The 16,971-nt window shown below is 45.2% G+C and overlaps 2 protein-coding genes across 8 annotated transcripts; one reads left to right on the top strand and one right to left on the bottom strand.

The window, feature by feature from the left end:
- The first annotated feature begins 1 nt into the window (after position 1).
- Positions 2-3,322, top strand: TIFA (TRAF interacting protein with forkhead associated domain). Of its 6 annotated transcripts, none has more exons than XM_041459330.1 (4): positions 2-115; positions 322-438; positions 1,181-1,325; positions 2,105-3,322. In XM_041459330.1, the coding sequence occupies exons 3-4, from the start codon at positions 1,303-1,305 to the stop codon at positions 2,718-2,720; spliced, it is 639 nt and encodes a 212-aa protein (XP_041315264.1). In that variant the 5' UTR covers positions 2-115; positions 322-438; positions 1,181-1,302; the 3' UTR covers positions 2,721-3,322. The 6 variants fall into 6 exon arrangements, with proteins under 6 accessions (XP_041315264.1, XP_041315268.1, XP_041315266.1 ...); XM_041459331.1 differs by having other exon boundaries at positions 50-115; positions 263-438; XM_041459334.1 differs by lacking the exon at positions 1,181-1,325.
- Positions 3,323-4,224: 902 nt separating this feature from the next.
- AP1AR (adaptor related protein complex 1 associated regulatory protein) lies at positions 4,225-16,671 on the bottom strand. Of its 2 annotated transcripts, XM_041459373.1 has the most exons (10): positions 16,470-16,671; positions 13,605-13,653; positions 12,964-12,990; positions 12,515-12,540; positions 12,014-12,110; positions 11,205-11,303; positions 9,305-9,366; positions 8,332-8,405; positions 7,436-7,564; positions 4,225-6,587 (listed from the first exon to the last, which is right to left on the bottom strand). In XM_041459373.1, the coding sequence occupies exons 1-10, from the start codon at positions 16,544-16,546 to the stop codon at positions 6,319-6,321; spliced, it is 909 nt and encodes a 302-aa protein (XP_041315307.1). In that variant the 5' UTR covers positions 16,547-16,671; the 3' UTR covers positions 4,225-6,318. The 2 variants fall into 2 exon arrangements, with proteins under 2 accessions (XP_041315307.1, XP_041315308.1); XM_041459374.1 differs by lacking the exon at positions 11,205-11,303.
- Positions 16,672-16,971: the final 300 nt, after the last annotated feature.

Below are 16,971 nucleotides of genomic sequence, written 5' to 3'. Positions count from 1 at the left end.
CGCCCGCCCCAGCTCCTCCCGCCTCCCGCTCCAGCTCCTCCCGCCTCAGCGCTTCCCGCCGGTTTCCTCACGAGTTACCGGCACTCAGGAGCCGCTGGAGCCCCGCTCCCGGCAGGTGAGGAGGCGGCGGGGCCGGGCGGCCGTGAGGGGAAGGAAGGGAGCGGGATAGATCCGCGGGATGTCGCCGGGCAGTTCCCATGGGGTCGGTCCGGGAGGTCCCGGGAGGTGGCACCGAGCCTGCTCCGGGAGCTCGTGTTCTTAGGGCTTCCCGCTGTTCTGCTGCCTCTGGAAGTGGGGGTGATGGCACTCGCTGTCCCCTAGGAGAGGATGATGAGGTGAGGCCGCGGTGGAGGTGCGGACAGCAGCGGGGCAGTGTCTGCCTTGGGGCTGAGGGAGAAATCTGCAGGAAGTTTCGTTCCTCCTGGCCAATGCACTCCGGTAAGTAGAAACTCCTTTAGCGTTTATGTGGAGGAATGTTCAGTATGCTCGACCTCGGTGAGCCTTTGAGGCAGCCGTGAGGGGATCGTGGGCCTGTGGGAGCTGCCGAGAGCCAGGTTCATCAGGGGGTGCTGCCGCAGCAATGGGTGGCTGTTCCTTTTTTAATTAATTCATGTAGCCACCTGTAAAACTCAGTAATCTGCACTAAAGTCGTGAGGCACAGAAGTGTCTCTGAAGCGCTCAGTGGTTTTCCCCTTCACCAAAGATTGCCTCATGTAATATCCCCTTAGTGGTGCAAAACAAGGAAGGGCAGAGCTGGACACGGGGCCCTCCTGGCCCACAGAGCTGCTTCCAGCGTCCCAGAGAGAGCTGGGGAATCTTCAAGGAGGGACTGGTAATGGTGTCACCACAGCTTGTGGCTCACAGATGGCAGAGGAGCAACCTGCTATCAGGGCGTCTGTCCGTGTTCCTGCCAAGAGCACAGATGATATTTCCTAGCTTGTTTTAAAGGGAGCTCTGCTGGAAGTTCTGTGTTTCAGTAACCAAGCTGAGGTTGCTGAGCTGCTGTGCCGGGACTGCGGCTGGTTTTGTGTTAAAGGTGCAAAGGAAGCAGCTCTGAGGTTTCACAGGGAAAGCGATGCACTGATACACCGCCACGCGCTGTGCTTGGTGTTTGGGTGCAGTGTGTAAAAACCACAGGTCAACTCCATCATCACAAAACACCATCATCGCTTCATTGCAGTGGTGATTCAGCTGCTCATAAAGCTCTGAATGGAGCTGGTGAGCTCCCGAGCTGTGTGAGACACGCTGGGAACTTACTGCAATCTGCGTGTGGAAACATCTGCACTGTGTGATACCACTTAAATGGCTGCTCACATGTTTCTCTGGTGAGTAACTGGGAGCTCATTCGCTGGTTTCTGCTTTCAGATAGCAAGACTTTCCTTTTCAAGGCTCAGTTTTAGTGCGGGAGGACACTGGCCTTGCATTTAGAGAACCACACGGCAGCCTTTCCTGAGCCGTCTCAGGTTTTATTCGGATGCACTGCAGTCGCTCAGGCTTTGGAACAGAATTTGTTTCATAAGTATGTGATCTCTGTGAAGAACTTTAAAAAACATCACAAAACTATCAAACCCAAGAAAAGTCATTTCTTTTAGCACTTCTGCAGCAGCAGAGAGCTGGGATTTTCCAGCAGACAATGGGGAAATAGCCAGAGCTGGTGACAATTCCTCTTTTAGGTCTTGCTGACGGCCCAACTTTTTACATTCACTTTTCATGCTGTCCCAGCAGTCACTTTCTAAACACTTTTTCCCTGCAAGAGGTCAGTTCGGACAGCCCAAGGAATGCTTTATAAATACTTGATTTACCACTGCCTGCAGACAGACTGTTGGTAAAGATCTCTTCATACCTGAGATCAGAGCACACAGGCCCAGCCAGTGCTGCCTCACCCCATTTTAAATCTACCCAGCAAATCTTAGTGCTAAGTATTTCCTGCAAAGATAAATCTGCCTGTGAGACCCTCACAAAGAGCTTGCTGGCAGCACTGCTGACTCGTGGCTGCTGAGCTCCCACTCCTGTGCTTCCAGGTATCTGGAAGTTCCGTGCAGTCAGTGGAGAGCGCAGGAAGCGTCTCGGCGCCGCGCCAAAACCGATTTGTCGCGTTCCGCAGCCACTCCGTGCCGTCATTTTGCCGTCCCCTGCTCCCGAGGGCTCCCCTCGTCATGAGCTCCTTCGAGGAGGCCGAAACAGAGGAGACAGTGACGTGCCTCCACCTGACCTTCTACCACCCCGGCCAGGCCGAGAAGATGATGTTCCGCTGCCTGGATTTCTGCCGGCGCCAGCGGGTCCGGGCAGACGACGCGGCCAAGTTCGGCCGGGATTCCAGCCTCTGCCACTACAGCCTGGTGGACACGCGCGTCTCCCGCCTCCAGTTCTCCCTGCAGTTCTACAGGAAGCTCCACACCTCCGAGTACGGCTTCGAGATCAAGAACTTGAGCAAGAAAACGAGGCTGACCGTCAACCAAACGGAGCTGGGCTACTTAAACAAGATCGACCTGCCCTGGAAGTGCATCATCTGCTTCGGGGACTACCAGATCCTGGCAGAGATTCAAGAAGGGGAGGCCGTGGATTATTTTGAGACTCACTTGCACTTGGCTGAAGCACCCATCTTACAAGAAAGGTGCCTGCCATCCCTGCAGCCTATCCCCGAGAACGGCATTGCTCCTTCCTTTCCTCTTTGCCAAGGAAAAAGCCCCACAGAGATTGATGAGAACGAGCTGTACTAGCGGGGAGAAGGAGGCTGGCTCAGCTTTTGTAGCCTCCAACACACAGGGCCCTCACCTCAGCCCAGTGCTCTTGGCTGTGCACATCAGTCTTCTTTGCTTGGTGTTTTCAGCACAGGCGTTCCAGAGCGCTGCTCCACAGGAATGCATTCCTGCCACTGCCTTCACGGAGATGCCCAGAAAGGTGTGGGAAGCGAGGGGTCACTGGAATCCACGGAGTCCCAGAACCGTGGCCACGTGCAGTGGAGGGATATTTAACAGGCATGAATACAGCGGGGGATTTGGTCCCAGCCAAGGGGTGACACAACGTCTCGTTGCATATTTTACTTTGTGCTCTGCTTTGCACACCGAATTCCAAACAGTATTTTTTTTGTGAGCCTAGGTTGTAACTTCGCAGATTTTGCAACTTAGAAACACTTTGTCCTCTTAAGTTTATGTTTTTATCAGCTTCAAAGCAAGGTTTCTGTTTTATTTTTACTTAATTTAATTAACTTTTTTTTTTTTATGCAAGATAACTACTTTTGCTTGTGATGTAGACAAACATGTAGCATCAATGATCATGGTCTATAGAAATCCACATTAATTTTGCAATAAATACATTTTGTTCCCTAGTAAGGGTTTGCTCTATTTTATAGCTGCACTCTAAAATAATTTTTGGAGAATAAAATTATTTCCAGGATCATCAAGATAAGAGACTGTCACTGGCACTATTCCAGGCTTTCCAAAAATGCCATTGCTCCAAGGTAAGAATTTACTTAATTACTTTCAGGAAGTTTTCTACCCCTCCTCCTCTACCCAAACCTCTCTAATAATTTTCCTGTGTTTTAAGTATTTCTCAGGTTGTTTCAGTCAGGTTTTTCTTTGTCAGGGGCTCAGCTTTTCATTGGCATTTGGCTTTTTTTATTTTGTCAAGTATTTTAGCTTGCTTGAAAGACACACTGGGGAAGGATAGGAGTTACCCATTTTATCACCCCTAAATATTAGGATGCATTTCAGCATTAATCATTCCAAGAAAACCATAATTATGACTGAGGGGAGGAACAGCTGAGATTAAGGCAACCAACCACAAGTGAGAGAAAGCCAAGGGAGAGGCAATGAAACTCAAACACAGGCTTATGAAGGATTTGTCTGTTCATCTCCTCTGTGACAAAATTACTTTGTTGCCATGCTTTCCACTCTTGGAAGCAGGCTCTGGTTTCCAAACAACAATCACTTGCTCAGCTGTATTTACCTGAGGAAAGAATCACCCGTGTAAAAGCGCACATTAAAAAATGGATTGTCTCCTGTCACTGCATCCATCTGACCAGCAGAAGGTAATTCACACAAGGAAGGTTATTTTGCCTTCAAAGGGTGTGGGTACAGCTGCTCATTTCCAACAGGAGAAGGGCTCCATGCTCCAAATTCCTCAGGTCTTCTGCAGCAGGTCCCCAAAAGGGACACTGTGGGATTCAGCAGGGCTCTGACACGGCTGCCACAAACCCAGCAACAGATACCACACTGCCAAATGTAAGACTTGCTGAAAATTTTAATGACTCTTCAATTTGTACAGGTAGGCATTTTACAGCACCCTTGAACTGTTCCACACGAGCTGTTTTATGGAATCCCTCCGTTCCTCAAACCCCCACAGGGATGGAGCATCCCTTCAAAAGTCACCCAGCGTGGTGCCCTGAGCACTGCAAATGTTATCACCAACCACGGCTACACAACATGCCCATCACAGAAAAAGCTGGAGTCAGCCTCCTTTTTCCTCAGTGCTCGTTCATCCCAAGGGCAGGACTGTCAGCTAATTCCTCAAGGCATGGTCAGGACAAGGTCACCTCATGTTCCCTGGCCAGCAGAAGCGGTGACCAGTGCAGGGGAGGTGACGGTTTCAGCAGGTAAAAAACATGTTATTTACATGTTGAGGAAGTTGCCTTCCCTCCTTCCCACAGGAATATACTATACAAAGAAATATCCAGGAGAAGTCACACAGCAGTAGCTTAGGCCAAACCCAAAATATACATTTGATGTGTACAGGTCTTTAAAGCTCGTTACAAGTATTGCAAATAGAAATAATGGCAGTAAAATATTTTCAGTGGCATAGCTACAACTGAAATGAACATATGGAATGTTACCAACAGGATTTATCTGTTCTCTCGGGTTATCTGTACACATGTAACCCCAGTGTGCAGTATTTTTGTTCCTTATCCACACTGCCAGTGACCCAAATATTCCAAATAGCTTCGGATGAGCTAAACCACATTTTTCACACAGCTTTCACCAAAAAATTCAGTTCTGATGATTGACAGAGCAGGTTCATTACTTAGCACTACGTGTTCCCTTTTACTCCAAAACAAAGTTAAACCCTGTCACCCTTTTCCCCCCTGGAAAAACGAGACAGCTGCACTAAATAATGGCAGAGTAGAATGGCTTTACTTTGAAACTTTGGGGAAAGCTTGAGATCTGCAAGTACTTTTCAGGTTCTCTTGTGCTAAAAATTAAGATTGACATGGAATACCGGGGGAGACCACACGGCACAGGACAGCAGTGGTGCGGTCACCGAACACCTCCTTGGATTTCAGCCCGTATTAGCAGGATTAACCACCCACTTCAGAGGCACAGGAAAGGCAGAGCACTTTAGCACACTGTTAAAACATGAAATTTTCTTCTTTCTTTGCAAAATGCAGATGTAGAAATTCAGTCTTTAGGTTCTTGTTCTTCCTTCCCCCGGTTTGCTCACTGGATGTTGCTTTTCCATAAGTGTTCTGGTCCAGTGGAATTACAAATTTTCCACAACTGAAGAATTTTAAGGACCGTGTAGCAACAGAGGTTGGTATGTTCAGGGGGGCTGGGAAAAACAAGACTTTGGTCCTCCCAGTTCTCCACTGGTTAAAATTCCCAAACACGTAAAGAGAATTTATATTTTATTTTTGCTTTTCTATCTAGCACACACTTACTAAGTCTGGCATATTATTACACAAGGCAGTACCTTACCTAACCTGATGAGTTTTGCTGTGTTCACTGAGGTTAACCGTGCTTAGCATGAAGTAATTAAAAAATAAAACAAATGGAAAAAGGACAACAGAAGACTAGGAAGGCTTTAAGCTTGACAGGGGAAAATCTGCAGTTTGCCACATGTCAGATTTGCTTTGCAGCTCTTACTTTTGCATCCTCTAAACAGCTGAAGAGCAGGTCAAAAGCACAGAAATAGAAATATTTTAAAATTATTTCTCTATCTTCAAGTATTCAATAAATTATACAGGACAGTTTCTGAGATAAATATTAGGCCAACGATGAATTTTAAAACAAAATCAATAGAAACATCATCCAGAAGAAAAAAAGGCAAGTTAAAATACAGATAAGTCAAAGCTACGAAGCTCCAATTAGTGCAGATAGTTTGATATGAAATCCAGATACCCAGAAATATACACAGTAGTTTTCACAAAAGTGGAGAAGGTAGGTGATAAAATTGCACTTAGTTCTGAACCCATCCGGACAGCGAGCCGCTCCCGTCGCTCGCCCGTCCGCACGTCACAAAAAGGCCAGCGGGTTACAAAAGATCCCGGTGGCCTGGCGGGCTCCGCTTCCCTTCCCGGCGTTTGCTGAGGGGCAGGGATGGTCACTATCTGTCCTGGCGCTCGGAATCCGCCAGCCTGACGTCCGAGGCCGACAGTTCCAGCACGGGGTTGACGAAGCCGGCGTACTCGGAGTTGCCGTTGTCGTCCACGGCGGCGGCGCTGACGAAGTCGTTCTCCCACTCCAGCCCGTTGGAATCGTCGGAGGCTGAGGCTGGGTGGCTCCCTGGCTTCCTGCTGTTGAATTTCAGCGCTGCCCGCAGGATGTCCTCCTCCGTCTTGGAGCGCTCCCTCACCGGGATCATCCTGTTCATGCCTGGCATTTAACACACACGTGAGAAAAAACACCTCCTCGTGAGTCTTCAACTAAATTTTGTGTTTCTGCCAGGAGAAACGAAGGTAGAGTTTGGGCAGATGCTGCATTCAGTGGTCCAGGAAAGGTCTGCAGTTTGTTTAATTGCATACAAAATACGGCTCTGGACACTGCTCAAAGACATCTAAGATTTTCCTGATTTTGTCAGTAATTACAGACCTTATTCACCTATCAGATTGGCTAAAAAACAAACCCTTGCTTATTTTTGGTGAGCCTTTCAATAGCCAAGGTCTCAACTAATCTGCAGGTTTAGTAAACAAAAGAGGAAGTATTGTATGCAGAAATCTCCTGTAACAGCAGCAGTGATACTGCTGTGTCATTGCTGGGATACTCCTTGGAATGCAGATCCAAGTTCCCAGTGAATGTTACAGTGTAAGTAATAAGGGTTTTTCCCAAAATGTTGAAGTCAGACTCCTGACCAACCTCTACATTTTGAAAGGAAGAACAAGCTCTTCCTTCTGCTCCTGGCTCACGAGAGGGCAGCATTTCTTTACCACTGCTTTTGTCAGGTGTTTACAAGTCAGTTCCACAAAATGCAGGGAAATTAATTCATTTATCTACTGGAGTATCCTAATAAATTAATTCATTTATTAGGGCTATCTCCACATTTATCAAAAATAAGGAACTTTCTCGGTAAAAATAATTTACAGTTTAACCACTACAAACTTGTCAGAAACAAGTTTTAAATCACCTTCCCTTTTGAAAATGACACATTTACAATGAGCACAGCTTGAACTGTCAACATCTTTAACTTTTGGGCTCAGGATGAAGCTGAAATGCAGGATAAATACCTTCTTCATCCTCCCACTCTAAATCCAAGGAGGTGCTGTCATCGTTCCCACTCACTGATTTGGTTTTGGTCATCAAGTCACAACTGCTCTCCGTGTTGGGTGTCAGCACTGTGGCATCAGATGAAAGCCCTATTTAAAAAAAAACAAACAAACCCATAATGTGTTTTTAATTCATAAATGTACTTGAATTTCAGGTTAAACATGCAAAAGTAAAATTTTAAATTAAGCTTTCATTGTGCTTTGTGGCCCTTTAAACCTCAGGAATGTTGGAAAAGGCACTTTTATCAGTTCAAAGAGTAATCAGTAGCTTATAAATAGTCAATATCACTGAGATATTCCATAATTAGAGCCAGAAAGGAGTTTAATAAGCTGTAAGCTGAGCTGTATGAAGACTTGTAATAATAAAAAAACCCAAACCAACCCTCTCCTCCCCAAAAAACGAAACTACTCACACAGCCACCAGTCCTCCACCTTAGTGGTTGTCATGTACTGTCACCAAAACTTACAGATAAAAGCTTATCACATTGTTTTCCTCTAAAATGTTGGTGGAATTTTTTAGTACGGGCAGCCAAATTCACCCCTTGCACTTCATTAGGAAAAAAATGAAGCATTAATATGGTTCTAATTACTTTGCCAAGGGATGATTTAAAAAAGCTATGAACACACATTTGCATCTTCAGCTGGTTTTACAAGAAATGTTCACCACCATCTTTTATTCATCAGATAAAAAAATTACCGGATTTTAAAATTACAGATCCATGTATAGACATTTTATATTTGTGTGTGTAAACATAAAACTATAAGTAATCTGTGTTTATCTAGGAAAAGAAGCAGCACTCTGTGCCCCTCAGGGTCCCTCAGCATTTGAAGATGTGCTTAAGGAAAGGCAGACTTACTGCTGCTTCGGAAAGCTTCATATTGGAATTTTGTATTCCTTAGGAAAGGATCGAGGTCTTCCTCTGCCACACAGCTGCAAAAACACAATTTTTACAGCTTTAGAAACCTCCAAGGGTGCCATGAAAAATACGTTATGCCATGTGCCCCCAGGTCTGTGCTACAAAGCATGTAAACACTGAACTAAATGATTTATAAAATCATCTACAAAATGCCTTTCTATTCCTATTCATCACATCCTCCCCCAGCCTGTGCTTCTGCTCAATTTTTATTAGTATTTTCAGTTAAAAACCAATTAACTAACTCAAAACAACACTTCCCCTCTCTTCGTCACTTTAGATAAAATCTCCTTAATTTTCAGTTCATTTTTTTAAGTGATGAATTCAAACCCTGCTCCTGCAGTCCTTTGTTTTTAAAATCTGGCCAGTTCCTACTCAGTTTTCTCAGCTCCTATTCTAACTGTGCTTCCATAGCAAAATTCCTCCTGTCCCCCTTGTCTTCTGTGCATGAGCTTTTTCTAAAATCAAACACCATGCCACTGTAAATTTCTCCACTTTTTTTTAAGCTTGTTTTTCCCACCACCACCACTCAACACAGGAGGTGGGAATGAAGAAACTTAAAATAAATAAATACACAAAATATTTAATAAGTAAATGTAATTAAGAATATTAATGAAGGAATGGGCAGACTAGGTTTTCTATTAGGTGTTTCTATTAGGTTTTTAGAACAGGGTCTTAAATAATAGAAATACTTTATGTTAGCTGAAATTTTACATATAAATACCTTTCTAAAATGCACCACTGGATTTTGTGTGTGTGTGTGTGTAAATATCTGGGAGCTGCACTGTATGCAGCAGTCTAGTAACTCCAGGGACAACCAGCCTGAACCCAAAATACCCCCTGGCTTTCCAGATGAGGAACAGGGGTACAGGCAGTGAAGGCTGTGAGTTATCAGGAATAAAACTTGGTCTCTTACCTCTGGAACTCTCCATTGTTAACAGCGTGTGCTCTCTGCGTTATCCTGTGCTGCCTACGTTGCTATCAAGAGAAGCAAATTATTGGAAGAGCTGAACACTCAAAGCAGAGCTCTCAACACTTTACCCTGTTTTATGCACCCCCCCCAAAAAACCCATCAGGTTTTGGGAACCTCAGTCAGGACTGCTCCTCTCTTGTCTCCTGTCTTCTCAGTGTTTTCAGTGCACAACTAACACCTGGCTGATGTTGGATTTCTTTTGTTCCGTGCCCGGGAAGAGCCACCCTGCCATTTAAAAGATAAATATTTCCTACAAATCCTTTCATCCCTGTGCAAAGCAATGCTGCCATCTCCTCTGGCTGTCTCCATCAGCACTAAGTGCTTCATCTATATTAATAACAGCTTTGCTGCCTTGCGGGGCCAAAAGTATTAATAACTCTGCTAATGTCAACTTCATCTGAGAACTGCTCTCTGCTTTGGGTGTGAGGAGGTAACTGCACTGGATCTAGTGTTTTTCAGTCCCAAGATGATGATGGTGGGGTTGTTTTCTGGCACACTTTTCATCTTGGATATTTAAATGATCGTAATTGCAGGTTGCAATGTGCAAATGGGGAGCGCAGAGAAAAAAAAAGTGGAAGCAGAAATATCACTTTGTGGTGGTTAGAGGTGAAAAGATTCAAGAGCGCAGAGAGGAACAGACAGAAATTTGGCACAACACAGTCAACAAATCTGTCAAAATCAATTACTGCCACACACAACCACTTTCTTTCAGGATTCCTATACCCACATAAAACCCAATTTAGATTATCTCCCCATTTTGCCAGGTCACATCCCAATACCCAGCACTGCCAGTTCCAGGACACACACATATTAACATTCCCTGCTGTTACAGACCCTGCCAATTAGCAGAGCAACATCGGCAAGCCAAATGAGCTTTAAGAGAGGCCACACTTCCAAGGAAAAAGCCATTTTCCCATTTGTGCCCACAAACAGCAGGGAGATGAGTGATGCATTCAAAAATAGCTGCCAGTTTATCTGGAAGGGCTAAGTGCTCGATGCATATCTGGACAAAAATGCTTCCTTAAAATCCTTATAATCCTTATGGGTTTTGAGGAGGCTGTTTGAGCAGGAGATAAGTGGTACTAATTTTACACCAAGAGGAAATTAAAATCTCTACAATCCATTCTGTCTTAGGTCCTGACTAAAAGAAGTGCATATTAAAAATACTGAAAGACAAGAAATACAGCATTTCTTGCACAGAACTTCTACAAAAAACAGTTAACACCATTTAAAAAAAATCTACTTTTGCTGGCTTTCTATAGCTCAAAAGTGGTAAGAAAAAAAAAAAAAGCAGGCAAAAAGGTCAGAAAGAATTAACCCTCCCACACCAAATGGCAAGGGGAGAGAAAGAAATGTGAAAGGAGAGCTATATTTAGTGACATAGAAATTAGATGAGAACTCCAGAGCAGGGTCAATAAGAAACACAAAGATAAGGAGCAATACAGTGCACAAATATATAAAGTACATTTTACAACTCTAAATTGTGTCTAAATTAAACGTGTGCTTAATTTCAGGGCTTTTTTCTTTTTACCCAAAAGCCATCACAGATCATTTTTACATTTAAGATCAGTAACTTTTACATATTATATAAGAAGAGTGTGAAGCTAATTATAGATTAAAATTATAACTCATTCAAAATCTCTACTCGGAGACAGAAGCTGTTTCAAACAATTATGGTGATTTTCAGCTGCTCCAACCAGCTGTACTTCCAAAGCTTGTACTTCTTTCTCTACTTTGCAAGCCAAAGCCATTTCCTTGAGAAAAAGGAAAGGGTATCAGGGAAGTCTGCATACATGGGAACAGGACAGAGGCTCTCATAAATATTGGGGTTTTTTCCCCTCACCTCCAAGAGCTTTTTCTGCTTTGCTGCCCTGGCTGCTTGACGTTGTGCAGCATATAAAGCCTCTTCTTCTAGTCTTAACTTCTCCTCTTGTAAGGCTAACTGTGTATGAACAAAACAGTAATGGTTAACAAAAGCAGAACCTATCTATCTTCCTATTAATCAAGCCATAAGTGCGAGAAAAACAAAAGAAAAGCAGCTAGAAAATCAAAATAAAACAAAATTGGCTACAGCTACAGCACCAACTGGGTTTAACAGCTTCCCTCCCCGCAAGCAAACAGCCCGAGAAATTTAGGTAACTACTGATTAAACATTGATTATTAGTGAATTGCTGCAATGCTTTTTTCTACTTTATTATGGACTGCACAGCGAAAGATTTAAAGATTTTCAGTTCCATAGTTCGTTGGCACTTCAGATCAAAGTTCATTCAAGTTCTACATTGTACACCACATCGTATTCCATTAACTGCTGCAGCACTAAAACAGCATAAAATTATGTGGGGCTTTTTCCCTTAAGAAAGTTGTGGAGAAAATTCACCACAGGAAAAGCTGAATCAAAAATATTCCCCATTTGGTCTTGCACTGAAAAAAGGGTCCAATTTAAGAGATCCTAGTCATAAACTCAGCCTATTCTTCCCATTTTTTCAGCTGAGAGGCTATTAAAAAGAAGGAATTTGTGCACCTTGTAGACTACAAATACCAACTGCTGAACAAAACCCAACTGCTCAGTGAGAGTGGAATCTCCTGGTGTTCATGGCTGATCCTAACACTTTTGGAAGGAAAACCATTGGTACTCTCACTGAGACCGCTCACCTCTGACTGCAGCTTCAGATCAACAACCCTCTGCTTCTCAGCAATGGAGTCGTAGTGTCTCTCTTTCAGGTCTGCAATTTCTTCCTCAGTCAGAGGCCTGGGGAAGCAGAAAAAAGCCCCATCTATTATTCATGCACGACAACCCTCATCTGCACTCTGACATATCTGTGTGGTCTTTCCTGGCCAGTCCTTTAATGCACATCCAACAGGCTCTGCTTGTGGCCTGCTCCTCCTGAAAGGTCCAGCTTGTTCAGGACAGTGCTGCCTCTCCTCGCTCACACAATATGTATTATTTATATCTTTACAGAGAGCATATTTGCAGAACCATCTCTGCTAACAGAACTACTGGAACAGAACCATTGCCGTCACTGCAGTCCAAATCTCACTTTTCTTTTTTTTCCTTACTTGTTTTTGTCCCTTGTTTTTCCCTTACTCTCTTTTGTTTAGTGTTTCCAGTGGGACAGCAGAGGGAAGGAGAGGTCCTCAGTCTCAAAGTCTTACCTGTGACTGCTTCCTGGGCTCTCCCCCTGTTAAAATAAATAAAAAAGTCTGATTTTTGTAAAGACAGAGCACTTCCAGAACTTCCCTTAGCAGAGCAACCCAGGTCCATTTCTGTTCTCAGACTGAGGGCACTTGCTGAGTCTTATGCAAGAGTTACACCAGGAGCAAATTCTCCTTGGATTCTCCTCAAACACACTTTATCTTTATACCCAAAGTCCATAGTGCCCCCTTCCTTTATGGGTTATTTCCCATACTCCCCAAAACCAATCTCTTAGATCTTTATCCAAAGCCTTCAACTCATATTCCTACTGCAAGGAAAACAGAAAATAAAAAAAAAAAAACAAACCAAAACCTTTAAGTCTACAACTCAGCTTAGAGCAGGAGGAAGATGCAGATGTTGGAACCATTTTTAAGGATTGGGCGAGCAGGTTTCACAATGAGGTACTCACCTCATCACTCTCCACCAGGTTCTCAAACTGCAGAGGAAAAGAAAAATAATTTTTACAACTCAGTATAAGGAGTCACTAAAGACCCACACAGCAAGTATGACTGCATATTTTATGTGTCTTGTAAAAACACTACTCCAGTTCTAACAGTGGGACTGTAACCCTCCTTTCAGAGGAGTTTTATTTTTAGAGTTGGACCTTCTTAGCCATGTTTTTCTTCCTAAAAGGAGAAGAGTCCAAATTAAAAAAAAAAAAAAAAAGAAGCATTTTAAGCTGCACAAACTCACTGTCTCACAGCAGGGAGTTCTGCAGCACAACAGATTTCCCCCTCTGTGTACAACTTTCTCAACAGCCCAAGCATTAACCACAATAATTAATGTTATCTCAGTAATGGGGGCAATCTGGCTGGCCTAGGACTTGCAGGGTACAGGAGGGAAAGTAAACCAGGTTATTCCTTGCACTACCCTTGGCAAAAAGGAGGCTGGGAAAGGACCTCTGTAAACTATAAGGTAACCCCAGCATCAATTTGGGCTGGAATATCCCAGAATATTTCAGTGTTCATAAACTGCAGAAAGTGTTAAAGGCATTGCCAGGACTCAGCCCTTCCCACTTTTCCTTAAATCACTAAAAATGTGAGTGCTCACCTCTATAGTGAAGTGTTCTCCTGTTGAACACGTTCTAAAATACTTGGATCTGGAAAAATAAGTTTACAGTTAGACTGCAGAAGACACTTCCATACCCAGCAGAAGGTAAACGAGCACAAAAATTTAAAGTAGGTTTTAAAATACGTTAAATCTAAAATAACAACAAAATCTTCATGTATTTAGCACGTTGACTTATTAACTACAGCAGGGAGAGGCAAAAGCATGTGAACGCCTTCTGTAGAACTGGGGAAAAAACCACAACCCTTGTGAGAGGAAATCACTTGTCAGGATGCTGGACTTGACATTTACAGAATATTAGCATGTTCTGCAATCCCTTTAATACATTTTTCCTGGAAAAAAGCATTGTTCCAGGCAATTTCTGAAAATGCTGTTGCTCACCATGGCACTTAACTCTTTCCTGGCACCTTGTACCTCATCAGTGCTAAACAATACATTTTATTTTGACAGCATGGCACATCCAGAAGGCTGAGTCTCAGGGAAAAACATCAAATAAGAGGTCAGGGCAATACTTTTAAACTAAAAAAAAATTTAAAAAATCAACTCACACTCTAATTTTATACAGGGAACTGGTTTCTTCCCCTGATTCTTTATTCAGAATTCTTCCTATTTTATTTTAATTCTTTTACAGAGGACAGTTAGCCCTGTCCTCTACAAAACCCCACACAGTGTTAAGTTACCTGGACACAATTTTACCTAGCCAGGGAGGTTTGGCCACTGTCCAGAGGAACATTCTAACATAAACACCCTTCAGTGCAACATCCATTTCATCGAACTGTTTCCCAAACCAGGGTTTCCAGTTGCAAGTGCTGACTGGTACAAGGAACAAAGCCAGGGCCTCAGGGATTTCTCTACTTGCACGAAAAGATCCTTCAGCACTTGCAACCAACACCAACACTGTGACACTAACAAAAACAACACCCCAGCCAAAGCCTGAATTATTTTAACCGTACCAGATTTCATCTCCATCTCATTTTTCTTTGGAAGCCACTTTCGGGAGCGTCTCCCCTGGCAACTTGTTGCTCTACCCACTGGTTCCTTGTTGCACAACCTTTCCTGCCACTAAAGAACCTCTTCCAGAGGATTCACTGCTGGGAAACCAGAGGGCAGAGGCCACTTTCAAGGCAACTGTGGAAGCTTGAGGTCATCAGGGACACAAATGGAAGACCCACCAGCTTCACCCCTACACAAAGCTTCAAGTGAAGGATCAGCAACCTATGAAAATGTTTACATACATAAAGCAGCAGAATTCCATATATATATATATGGAATAATTTATATATATATATATATAGCAGCAGAATTATATATATATATAATATATCAGCTTTATATATATATATATATATGTAAAGCTGCAGAATTCCAAGCAAAGGCAACTTACAATCTTCCAGGATATTGAAAACCTTACTGAAAACTCTGTACTTAGTTCTTTAGGAGTTTATCTCTTACAGGCAAATCCTGGAGCATCTAAAAATAAGGAAGCTGAGGTGGGGGGAGGATCTGAGCGACTGAAGTAATCATTAAGTTGATAAGGTACGTTTTTACATTATGGTGCTCCAGAAACAGCCAAATGTGGACAATGTGCTATCAATCTAACTTTTTAATACGCCACATTTTACAGTTTTGGTTTTTATAGAATTCCCTGCTCAGTGGAAGGAGAAGAAGCCCAACACTCTGACACTGCTCTGTAAACTACCACCACCACCACCACACCCGGAAAACAAAGCTAACCTGAACCTCAGACACTCGCTGCAGGTTGTGCAACACCTGAACAATCAGACAGTACAGCAGCAGGCAGGGAGATTTGTTTCACTGGTCAGGACAGCCTGGGATTGGACTAACACGTGCAGGGATTGGCAGTAAACTTTTTGTCACTCAAATTGTCACTAGATTAGATTTGCCTGCTGAAAAAAGGGCTATTGGCCTGTGGAAGGAGACTCAGCAAAGCACACAGGAAGAAGAAGCTTTCAAGTACTGCCTGGTGTTCTCAAAGCACAGCAAAGTGCTATTTCAGTGCCAGCTGTCAAGGCGCTGGGGGTGCTCTCATCCCCTCTGGCGGAGCACTGGAAATACAAGCAGGTATCCTCTGCATGCACTGCCCTGGTTTTTCACCCCTGTCTCTGAGAAGCAGCTTGTCTGGAAGGTGAGACTCGCCTGCCAGAGCTGGTGTGAAGCAAGAGGCCACGAGCTTGCATCATGTAAAATGCCCAGCGTATCTGCTGAGAATGATTTCTACCCTAACACATCAAAAAAATAAGTGATGTGTGGGTATCCAGAGCCGGTCAGGATATGGAAAAAGCCCAAGCACTTCCTGTTTGCACAGTGCTTTTCCGTGAACTGCTTGCGGCAGAACGAAACAGGTTGTCGCACGTTTCCAAGAGATAAGGATTCCTCTGAGCCATTCTGCAACAGACATGAGTTCATCTGAACCATTCTGCTCCTGATTTATCCCAACAGCAGCGGCTCAGCCTCTGACTCACGGCGAGGACGAGATCACATTGCAGAGAACCGGGTGTTTTTCCATCTCTCGCACAAGCACGGCCGCCTGCACGGCTTTTGGCAGCTGACCTGGAAAACCCCTCCAGGCACCTCCTGCCGGAAAAACACCGGGGCTGAGGAGCCGCTGACCCTGGAAGTGCACGAACCCCGAGCGCACCGACCCAAGCCGCGCCGAGCCCGCCGGGCTCCCGGCACGCCGGGGCTCCCCAAAAGAACCGGGATCGCCCCGACCCCGCATCCCACCCTGCCGCCCCCTCCTGCCCCACGGGGAAGGCGGAGCCGGCGGGCCCGGCACCTCCCCGCCCCGGGGAGGGGAAAGGGGCAGCGGCGCTGGATGCTGCTCACCCTCCGCCGCGCTGGATGCGGCCGGGATCCCTCCGGAGGAACAGCCCGCAGCACCACCGCGCCCAGCAGTTCCCCATGGCATCCTGCTGGGAACAGCTCCCGCTGCCTGCCGGCGGGCTCAGGGCCGCAGGGGCGGCCGCGGAGCCCCGGCAACAAAGGGCCGGCACAGCCTCATGGCTGCGCTCGCCGGCACCGCCCCTGACACCGGCATCATCGGCCACGGCGGCCCGCCCCTCACAGGCACCGGGCCGCGGAACGCCGCCCCTCACGGGCACCGGGCCGTGGAACGCCGCCCCTCGCATGCACCGGGCCGCGGAACGCCGCCCCTCACGGGCACCGGGCCGGGCCGCGGAATCCCGCAGCCCGTGTTCTGACAGGAGGAAAATACGGCAGGGTGGTGCCCGTGGGCAGGGTGGAAAATGGCCTTGTGGGCGAGAGGAATCCCGTTCAAGGTGCCCGGTGTTGTGAGGGGGGAGAGAAGGGTGTGCCCCCGGTGAGCGGG

Source organism: Pyrgilauda ruficollis, unplaced genomic scaffold, assembly GCF_017590135.1.
Source record: "Pyrgilauda ruficollis isolate IOZ18807 unplaced genomic scaffold, ASM1759013v1 scaffold134, whole genome shotgun sequence".
NCBI lineage: Eukaryota > Metazoa > Chordata > Aves > Passeriformes > Passeridae > Pyrgilauda > Pyrgilauda ruficollis.
This window is presented reverse-complemented; position numbering and strand designations above follow the sequence as displayed.

Bases quoted from the DNA above. Each gene is read 5' to 3' on its own strand.
- AP1AR (XM_041459373.1), bottom strand. From the start codon at position 16,546: ATGGGGAACTGCTGGGCGCGGTGGTGCTGCGGGCTGTTCCTCCGGAGG. The intron at 13,654-16,469 runs GTGAGCAGCATC...TTATTTTTCCAG, and splicing joins CGCATCCAGCGCGGCGGAGG to ATCCAAGTATTTTAGAACGT. The intron at 8,406-9,304 runs GTAAGAGACCAA...GTGTTTTTGCAG, and splicing joins AACAATGGAGAGTTCCAGAG to CTGTGTGGCAGAGGAAGACC.
- TIFA (XM_041459330.1), top strand. From the start codon at position 1,303: ATGGCTGCTCACATGTTTCTCTG. The intron at 1,326-2,104 runs GTGAGTAACTGG...CGCGTTCCGCAG, and splicing joins GCTGCTCACATGTTTCTCTG to CCACTCCGTGCCGTCATTTT.